The 9,447-nt window shown below is 43.7% G+C and overlaps 2 protein-coding genes and 1 non-coding gene across 4 annotated transcripts; 1 reads left to right on the top strand and 2 right to left on the bottom strand.

Annotated features, from left to right (window-relative positions):
* Positions 1–10: 10 nt before the first annotated feature.
* On the bottom strand, positions 11–2,685 carry LOC105675673 (tubulin alpha-2/alpha-4 chain-like). The gene is made up of 5 exons (XM_067359879.1): positions 2,138–2,685; positions 1,684–1,900; positions 781–1,610; positions 455–618; positions 11–339 (listed from the first exon to the last, which is right to left on the bottom strand). Exons 1-5 carry the CDS (start codon positions 2,138–2,140, stop codon positions 213–215), a joined length of 1,341 nt encoding a protein of 446 aa, XP_067215980.1. The 5' UTR covers positions 2,141–2,685; the 3' UTR covers positions 11–212.
* Positions 2,686–2,706: 21 nt separating this feature from the next.
* Positions 2,707–2,788, top strand: TRNAS-GCU (transfer RNA serine (anticodon GCU)). The gene has a single exon. It is a non-coding gene; the product is annotated as a tRNA-Ser (tRNA).
* A 94-nt stretch (positions 2,789–2,882) lies between these two features.
* ics (ras suppressor protein 1) lies at positions 2,883–5,220 on the bottom strand. Of its 2 annotated transcripts, none has more exons than XM_012373000.2 (8): positions 5,016–5,220; positions 4,465–4,515; positions 4,273–4,393; positions 4,074–4,192; positions 3,921–4,003; positions 3,721–3,835; positions 3,516–3,648; positions 2,883–3,297 (listed from the first exon to the last, which is right to left on the bottom strand). In XM_012373000.2, the coding sequence occupies exons 1-8, from the start codon at positions 5,161–5,163 to the stop codon at positions 3,213–3,215; spliced, it is 855 nt and encodes a 284-aa protein (XP_012228423.1). In that variant the 5' UTR covers positions 5,164–5,220; the 3' UTR covers positions 2,883–3,212. The 2 variants fall into 2 exon arrangements, with proteins under 2 accessions (XP_012228423.1, XP_012228424.1); XM_012373001.2 differs by lacking the exon at positions 5,016–5,220 and adding an exon at positions 4,716–4,982.
* Positions 5,221–9,447: the final 4,227 nt, after the last annotated feature.

Raw genomic sequence — 9,447 nt, 5'->3', positions numbered from 1 at the left:
GATGTCGCAATAAATGTTCCAATTTTTTATTATATCACAAGGACGCGCATAAACTTGTATATCTAAAATAAAAGTAATAGATAAAACGTGTACAAAGGGACGAAAACAATGTAAAAATCCTAAAAAACGGTGCGACCGAGTGAAACGTTCATTTATCCCACCAAAGTGCATGTGTTCTCAGCGCATGCGATTGTTATGCAAGCCTTTTTATCTTACATCTCTTCTTCACCTCCGGCCTCCAGAGAATCCGTGGCGACTTCCTGATAATCTTTTTCTAACGCGGCCAGATCTTCCCTAGCTTCGTGAAATTCGCTCTCATCCATATTTTCGGCGACATACCTGACGGACGTGTTATAATTCGCGAATGAGATGAATTCATGGAAACAGTTAATCGTTTAACTCAATTTGGCGACATAAAAGCCAAAAATAAAAGCCCAATTTTGTGATATTTTACCAATGAACAAACGCTCGCTTGCTGAACATTAAATCGAATTTTCTGTTCAATCTGCTCCACGCCTCGGAAATCGCGGTAGTGTTCGCCAACATGGCCATGGCCCTTTGCACCTTCGCCAAATCACCGCCTGGTACCACGGTTGGCGGTTGATAATTGATTCCTACCTATATTATTCCCAGGATAATAAAATGTCAGTCGATACCAAAAACTATCGCGTAAGCTAGATAACCAAGCAATAATTAATGTACATTCATAAAGCGCGAAGAATAATGTTTCCAATCCTTGAATCGCAAGTTGTGAAAAAATTAACATCGGCAATAATTAACCTTGAAGCCCGTCGGACACCAGTCGACGAACTGTATCGACCTCTTCGTCTTGATGGTCGCTATAGAGGCGTTCACGTCCTTCGGCACCACGTCGCCTCTGTACAGCAAGCAGCACGCCATGTACTTGCCCCTTCGCGGGTCGCACTTGACCATCTGCATGGCCGGCTCGAAGCAGGCCGAGGTAAGCTCCATCACAGTCAACTGTTCGTGGTAAGCTTTTTCGATGGATACGATCGGCGCGTACGTCGCCAGGGGAAAATGTATTCTTGGATAAGGCACGAGGTTCGTCTGGAACTCGGTAAGATCGATGTTGAGCGCGCCGTCGAACCTCAGCGACGCCGTGATCGCGGAGACAATCTGGCCGATCAGCCGGTTCAGATTCGTGTAGGTCGGCCGTTCAATGTCCAAGTTCCGCCTGCAAATGTCGTAGATCGCCTCGTTGTCCACGAGGAACGCGCAGTCGGAGTTCTCCAGGGTGGTGTGCGTCGTCAGAATCGCGTTGTACGGCTCCACGACGGCCGTGGAGATCTGCGGCGACGGATATATGGCAAATTCCAGCTTGGACTTCTTGCCGTAGTCCATGGACAGTCGGTCCATCAGCAGACTGGCAAAGCCGGAGCCAGTGCCGCCGCCGAACGCGTGGAAGATGAGGAAGCCCTGCAGGCCGCCGCACATATCGGCTATTTTGCGGATTCTGTCGAGCACCAGGTCGATGATTTCCTTGCCCAGAGTGTAATGGCCGCGCGCGTAATTGTTCGCGGCATCCTCCTTGCCGGAGATCAGCTGCTCGGGGTGGAACAGCTGATGGTACGTTCCCGTGCGGACCTCGTCTGGGGGCGAGTCGACGGAGTTGGTAAATTGGTGAACAGCGCGCTGACGATGATTGCCGAGAAACGTGCTTACCTATCACCGTCGGTTCGAGATCGAGGAAGACGGCTCTGGGTACATATTTTCCACCGCCTGTTTCGCTGAAGAAGGTCTGGAAACCTTCGTCGTTCGTGCAACTCTGCGGTGACAACATGCCGTCGGGTTGTATGCCGTGCTCCAAACAATACAGTTCCCAACAGGCGTTGCCAATCTGCACGCCGCCTTGGCCGATATGGACCGAAAGTACTTCGCGCTATCCATTTCGGTTAATTAAAATGTATTATCGCAAAACTAACACTTGTCATAAAGTTATTCCAACAGCATATATAAATCCTATTCATAAATGCATATTCATTTATTTCTATATTCTACAGTTGTAATGAGGTTGATAACGCTTATCGATCCAATATTTAATTATGCAGAAAAAAATAATCGATAATTTTCGAATGGCTGAATCTGCGAATAATTAAGTTATAATCTCGATAGTTACCATTTTGAAAATTCGTTAGCTTGCAGCGAGAGGTGGGATAAGCGAACAATATTGGCACCGAAAATGTTTGACGGATTAATGACGCGAGACAATTTGTTTCGCAATTTTGTTTTCGTTGCTCAGGGAGATGGCAAATTCCACTCTTAAAAAAGGCATGAAAGATCGATACTCGAATGTATCGAAAGTATTGTTGACGCTTTTCCGCGACGCTGAACGATTTAGTTAAAATGTTAAAGCCTTTAATTTTCAATAAAAAATATAATCTATTTTTATATTTATTTCAACGCGTGTATGTAATTTATATTGCGCACTTTATAGGAAATTGTGCGATTGCAATCCATAGAAAAGTACGCGAAAAGTAAACTCATATTGAACTACGCATTGGAAATTGCAGTTGCATTGAGATTGCATAAGATTTGAACAATCAGAGCAAAAAAGTCTCTTTCCTCTTTACTCTAATCAGTCACACGTAATCCTAATGCAATCTAAAATTTCAAAGCGTAATCTAATAGATTTCACGAAAAGCTTTCGCCCCTGTACCAAATGCATTTTCAAAAATTGCATCCGGTGACGAGGTGGCCGAGAGGTTAAGGCGTTGGACTGCTAATCCAATGTGCTCTGCACGCGTGGGTTCGAATCCCATCCTCGTCGATCATAATTTTTTGCGACTCCCGAAGCAACTTTTCTCTGAGAATATTACAGACGCAAAGAAAGTTCCGTGCTCGGAACTGAAAACCTAATCAAGTCCGCAAATCGTTAGAATAATATTTTTCCAATCAAAGATACAGAAAGAATTTGTGAGAAAATCTTTCTTACATAAATACATTTTTTGTATTACAATAATATATGTTTGGCATACATATTAAATCAATAGACAATTAAAAAATGCATAAAACGCATTACGTTTCTTACTGTAAATTAGTTCTATTTCTAAAAGGCACCATTTAGCTCCTGGATTTGTTAATTAGTATAAATATATGATTATTGGCAGTATATTTCTTATAAAAATAATCTCCGTGCAAAATTAGTCAGAAATAACGATATTTTTGGTCAAAATTGCGCATACGAGTGCACATCAGCGAGCACGCGAAATCTTCTTGCTTTTATCGTTTTCGATGGCTGGCGGCGGACCTTTGGCGCTTTGGTGTCGATTGTAAACGCTGCAAAAATTGATAGTGGCAAAATACTCATTAAGACTCCTCTCTATCGATAACTATGTTAGTTATTTTCAATCACAGCGTTAGAAGTGAAAAAAAAGTTGCGAAAAAATCCAAAAATCGTTCAAAAGTTTCCCATTTAAGTTCCCAAAAACCCTGTGAAGCTTTCAATTCTCAAATATTTCTACGACGAGTTTTCCTAAGCGATTAAAAACACCTACTATCGATACGTTTCCGAGCGAATGTAGTCCATGACGTGAGATATGCCCACTTGCAGCTGATCGCCGATCGGGGTAACCCACGGATTGAATTCCATTCGGAACACCGCTTTGTTACTCACTAGATCCAAGTTCCCTGCAAGATAAATTTATGCAGCACTCGTTCCATCCGCGATCGATTTACGTCACGCATTTTTTTTCTATCTACCTATCTCGGGCGGCAACACCGTCAAACGATTGCCCTGGATATGCAGCTCTCTGAGACGAGTCAACTCTCCGATCTCTTTCGGCAACTCGATCAGATCGTTCTCCCTCAACACGAGCTAAAATATTTTAATCGAAATTTCTCATCGAAAATCAACAATTTATTGTAACACTGGAAAATTATAAAGACTCTAAATTTCTTACAATTTGGAGATTTTTCAACTGGCCGATTTCGGGCGGCAGATATTCGAAATCATTGTCAGCTAGATAGAGCGCTCTTAGGGTCTCTAAAGAAAAGAAAAATTTACTTGCGATTTGCGGAAAAGCGCGTTAATTCATCTGACAACTCTGACTAACCCATCATGAAGAAATTGCCAGGTAGATTCTTTTCGCTCAAGTTATTGTACGTCAGGTCTAACACCTCGAGGACCGGAAATGCGCCGAAACCACGAGGAAGCACGTCTAACCGGTTCATTCTGCCGGAAGTTAAACACTCTAATAAATTTCTGCCGCGGCGTAGATTTAGAGCGTGGCACATCCTGTGAATTGTACTAACCCTGCGTTCAAGATCCTCAACTTCGGCATTTGCGACAGGGAGATAGGCAGCTCGGTGATGTGGTTGTTGAACAGATTTAGTATCTCTAGATTAACTAGATTCGCGAGGCCCGGTGGCACGGCTGTATCGAAAACAACGTGATGAATCAATTGAATTACTATTCGACAAAGTTGGGTTTGCTACAATTCTTACCTTGAATTTTATTGTGACTTAATGTCAATCTCGTTATATTAATCATGTTCACTGAAACATAGCAAAGCGAAAATCTCTGTAATTTTACTTCCGACTCATCATGATGTGTCGTGAAAATTCATTATTATACGATATTTGCATTTCACAATGTTCATCGTTTAATTTTATTTACTAAAAATAATTTATTATTTCTAATCCCGTTTTTCGAATTCCCAAATTTCGTTTATAATATCATAATTTTATAAACTCACAATCTATTGTTTTTATCTCGTATTTACACTTGTATTTGCATCTCCGTCTAATGTTTAAATATTTCAAACGTTAAAATGCACGTCATTTTGATCATTTGCTTATATCTTGAATTGTTTACGTCGTACGCGAAATGTCAAATTTAAATGGAGAGCGCGAACACGCGCGTCTCGGCACGCCCACGTGCTCCGCGCAGATGGCTGCGCTGCGGATCGCTCCGAAAAACCAGCCGCGACAAGTTGCCTAATTTGGCGATCCGCGCGTGAGGCGACGCGCACGCGAGGGTGTGGATGAAAACTCACGTAACCCCGGCATCTCTTCGAACGTCGCGATACCCTTGTCCGCGAGATCCAGCTCGGGATTCTGGATCTCCCGTGCCTCGTCCAGCACCTTCTTTGCCTTTGACATCTTCCCCGCAGGAATACACGATACTGGCGCGGTCTGATTCATTGCGCGCGCAATCGCCGTAGCACACACGTCAGAAAGTATCACCCGGAGCAAATATGAACGACGATTCTGTGAGTCACGCGCTACTCCGGCGCACTCTGTTCCATCGTTCCTACCGATGGAGCCGACCTTTTCGTGTTCGTTAGATGGCGGTTCGTGTACCTCATTCGACTCGTTCCTTTATCCCGCAAGAATGACTGAACCACACAGTAAGTTTGGACTTAACAAATCCACGGAGCTCATACATTGCGGTAGTATACATACATGTACACATACACTTACACACAAATTGTTAAGAACTTTAAAATAATTTAAAAGTGCGAATCAAGTAGAGAAGAATTTTAGAACAAGAGAGAATGTACGTGCTAGCAAGATGAACTTGATCCTTTTTTCATTAATAAAAAAAAGTATTATATAATGGCTACCGAGCCATCGCGGTTGTTGATGCGTGTAAAAAAAAAATCGTTCCTTTAGCTCTGATTTCACTTCCACTTGCAATTTTTGACTTTATAAAACTTGACATCAACTTTCTTCAACCTCTTAAGCCTCTCTTACTTCTGCAGGAAATATATAGTTTCATCAATAGATTTGAGCTTCCTTAAATTTATGCATTTTTTTGCAGCATAACAAAAAAATAATTTTTATTTAAATCGCCCAGTATTTAAAGATGGCAATTTTGAGATAAAATTGTCAAAATATTGAAAGAAAAGAATCTTATTTAGAACTTTAATGCTAAATGAATTATTTAGAAGCCGTCGAAACAAAAATTCGAGGAGGATCGGCGCCTAAGTATGTCTGATCGGCGTCGCGTTAATAAATCGCGCGTAATTACAAATGAGATCGCGAGATTAACCGCGCGAGACGGCAGGATGATTTTAATAAACTGGTTTTAATAATGTTCGGCATTTTTGCGGAGCCTGCTGCGGTTGAAACCGGAGCTGCGCGCATTCCGCGACGGTTCGAGCGCAACGGCGATGTGCGATTAGCGACGTAAAGGATAACAGAAAAGGAAATTCTCTCGGCTAAGATAAGATCTGGAGAGTGAAATGATTTATCCGCCGATAGAAAATTGCGATCGCTTTTGTATAGCGTGCCCTCCTTAATTCATCAATTTAGAAAATAGCCGTGCTTAACCATCGATGCATTTATGCCTTATTGTCGACGATAATAAATGATGTAATGCTGTGCTACTCGATATTTTCTTTTTGCAATTTCCACGATAAGTTGAAAGTAAATCTTGCAGTTGTTTCGCTCTTGCTATAAGTTAATCTAGAATTTGAAAGATTCAATTGTTATCAAAAATGAGTACAAATTACTTTTAAAATATCTTTTCCGGTAGCAAATCTTGTCAATCATCGCCTTCTGGAGAACCATTTTGCCATTTAAAAATGATACAAAATAAGAATATTGTTGCTTCGCTGTTGCTTGTGATAATTAAAACGTCTAATAGCAATTCTTAAGAATCGGATAACATTTCTAAAAATTATCTGAACGGTGTGCGACGATTTCTGGCGAACGGACGACTCGTTTCTTCCACGTGCCCGGCATCGTTTTCTCCGTTATCGGCAGGCGGCCGCGGTAACAGGGGCAGGCTAAAAGTACGAGAGAGGAGAGTGTGGCGCCAAACAGCACCCGAGGGCTCGTAAGGTTAGCGACCTTGACGTGCATGTAAAGGCAAAGGACAGGACAAGCCGCGCGCGAGCGCTCGCGAACGGCGACGCGGGCGCCCACCTCTTCGAGCATCCATCATTGCTATCCGGCAATCAGTGCCAAGCAACATTATCGGTCAATTTACTGACGCCGTGACCGGTCTCGCCGTGCCGGCACGGAAAAAGCAAATCTCGTTACCGCAACGAGAGGAGAGCCAGCCGCCTTTCCAAACGCAACGTTCGCAGCGCACAACGCGACGCTGTTCTCCGCACAGTGGTCCTTTATAACGAGCGAGCGCAAACTGCAGGGCTCGTTGCTCGCAGTAAATTTGTGAGTTAAAACGAAGATCTATAAATTTAGGACTTCTCAAACAGTTTAAAATAATCCGATCAAATTTCAGCTTCTAGGAAGAAGATTTGAAAAATTGGCTATCTTGGAATTGACACTTTCTGACGCAAAATTACATCGATCATAACTCTCCTTCGTTTTTTAATGCCTTCCAAATCTCTTCATCGCGGCAGAAACGGCGCGCATTCAGGAAATCACGTGTATCGTCCTAAACGAGTCTAACACGACGAAGGAAGGAAGGGGACACATGTGACGCGCGCGTTCCGCACGCGTGCTCGAGCGGAGCGGGATGCGAGCAAAGGTGGGTGACGAGAGAGAAAGAGAAAGAGAAGAGAGCGAACGATGAGAGAAAGAAGAGGAAGAGAGGAGTGCGCAGACTCCGCCTGGCGTCCGTGCGAGAGGAATATTCAGTGCAACGTATATAAAAGCCCGTTATGCTCGGCGACCAGTGTGGCTGCACACGTGTGCATTGGTGTATGGTGTACTCTATAAATAGATGTAGCAGACCGCAGAGATTCTAAGCACCCCGCCTCTCCTTTCATACGCGGCCGCGCGGTCGATAGTGCGCAACGGCGGAAAACTCACCCATATCTCGCCGCAAAATCGGAAACTCGAGAAAATTATTATTTTTCTAAATACACGACGTACGCGCCACGATAATGATTATAATCACGGCGGAGCGCATGAAAAAGCGATCCCCTCTTAATGCCAATGTTAATAAGAATCTTAAAGCAGTCAAGTAGCAGAAACTTAAGAGATATAGTTAACAGTGGAGATCGTTGCCGTGCAAGTTTCCTTTAAAATAACGAATTACACTTGAAATATAACGTATTTATTCTTTCGTCATCGTTAATAAAATTTACATCGTTGAGATGCTAAAACCGAATTGCCAAAAATTCAAATAGAATCTATTCCATATTTGAATAAAAAATTTTTGAAACTCCAAATTCTAGTGCCATTCAGATATTAGTTTAATGACGACGAGACGATAGTGACTATTACGTTGCTGAAGTGAGAAACGCCCGAGGAGGCGCGTCCCGTCTCGAATCTGTGCTTCCTGTGCCACTTCCGTGAGACACAGAAGCGCGTTCAGGCTCCCGTATGTCCCGACGTTAATAAGGCATCGATGTAACTGTGCAATTTAAAACTCCATTTTCATGGCGCGAGCCGTTATGAGATACCGGTGCGACCAACCGATACCGGCAGGCAGCTTCTGTTTTCGGCAATGAGGATGTCAGACGAGTTACGACACCGTACGGCAGGTGTTACAGGAAGCGAGGCCGCGCGATCCTCCTTCCCTTCTTCTTTTTTTCTTTTTTTACATCGCACCTTGATCCCCATTAATCCCTCACCGACTTGTATTTATGGTTAGCAAAAAAAAAAAAAGAATCTCAAGCACTAATATTTTTAGACGCCTAAATCCTCGGATTTGCGGAGTCAAATGCGCGAGAACTTTCTGGATCTAAAAATATTTCCGACAGACCTCTCTCTCGCGAAGCAAAGCAAGACTCGGATTCCGCAAGGTTCAATTTCACAGAAAAAAAGTTCGAGGGATCCTTGGTAATGTCAGGATAGCACTTTAGGACTAGCACTGAATTATCTTCGCGGCGCAACATTGTAAGCAACCCGCAGGCTCGCGTTCTGAAGCCGAACGTGATGCGAGCGGCGAGCGAAGTGGAAGCTGCAAGGCCGCGAGTTGTGATCTCTTCAAGGGCCTCAAGGTCAGCGATACAATCGACGGCGCTTGAGGACGACGAGGGAGCAGGCGGAGGACAGCCGGAGGGTGAACGGGGGAAGAGGGGGAGAGACAGGGGAGGTGACCAGTTCGTTGCATAATTGCGTCACGTTGTCCGGGAATCACTGCCCTGGACGCGCACACTGGCGCGTTTTGCAAAAACCTGTAGCAAACTGGATTCTCTTCACTGTGTGTTGTGTGTATACAACTGCGCATATATTCTAGATATTCGCGCGGAGAACGCAACCTCCTCGATCGCGCGAATAAAAGGTCCTTCACAATGTTACACTTCGCGATAACGAAGTACGCTCGAGCTCTTAGAAACTAGAAACCGGAAAATTTATATCCCAAGTTACTTCTCGAGGTGTCAATTTTACGGGCATTTAATATTAAATCTCTGTGCGATCCCTAACGCGCGTTTACACATCGATTTTCGCGGCGCGGCGACATCAGCGATCACAGACGCTTCTTTCCGTCTGGTCAGATGTATTCGAGAACTCGTTTCCTTAATGATTTCAGATCGAGCTTCTTGACATAATTCAGCACTTACCGAT

This window comes from Linepithema humile, chromosome 7 (assembly GCF_040581485.1).
Source record: "Linepithema humile isolate Giens D197 chromosome 7, Lhum_UNIL_v1.0, whole genome shotgun sequence".
NCBI classification, from domain to species: domain Eukaryota; kingdom Metazoa; phylum Arthropoda; class Insecta; order Hymenoptera; family Formicidae; genus Linepithema; species Linepithema humile.
This window is presented reverse-complemented; position numbering and strand designations above follow the sequence as displayed.

What these genes read in the sequence shown, in the direction of transcription:
- LOC105675673 (XM_067359879.1), bottom strand. An exon ending in GGTGTCCGACGGGCTTCAAG is followed by an intron (nt 619 to 780) that starts GTTAATTATTGC and finishes GGAATAATATAG; the next exon opens with GTAGGAATCAATTATCAACC. An exon ending in AAGCGAGCGTTTGTTCATTG is followed by an intron (nt 340 to 454) that starts GTAAAATATCAC and finishes CACGTCCGTCAG; the next exon opens with GTATGTCGCCGAAAATATGG.
- ics (XM_012373000.2), bottom strand. Translation starts at nt 5,163, where the DNA reads ATGAATCAGACCGCGCCAGTATCGTGTATTCCTGCGGGGAAGATGTCA. An exon ending in TTGAGGATCTTGAACGCAGG is followed by an intron (nt 4,193 to 4,272) that starts GTTAGTACAATT and finishes AACTTCCGGCAG; the next exon opens with AATGAACCGGTTAGACGTGC. An exon ending in AGTTGAAAAATCTCCAAATT is followed by an intron (nt 3,836 to 3,920) that starts GTAAGAAATTTA and finishes AAAATATTTTAG; the next exon opens with CTCGTGTTGAGGGAGAACGA.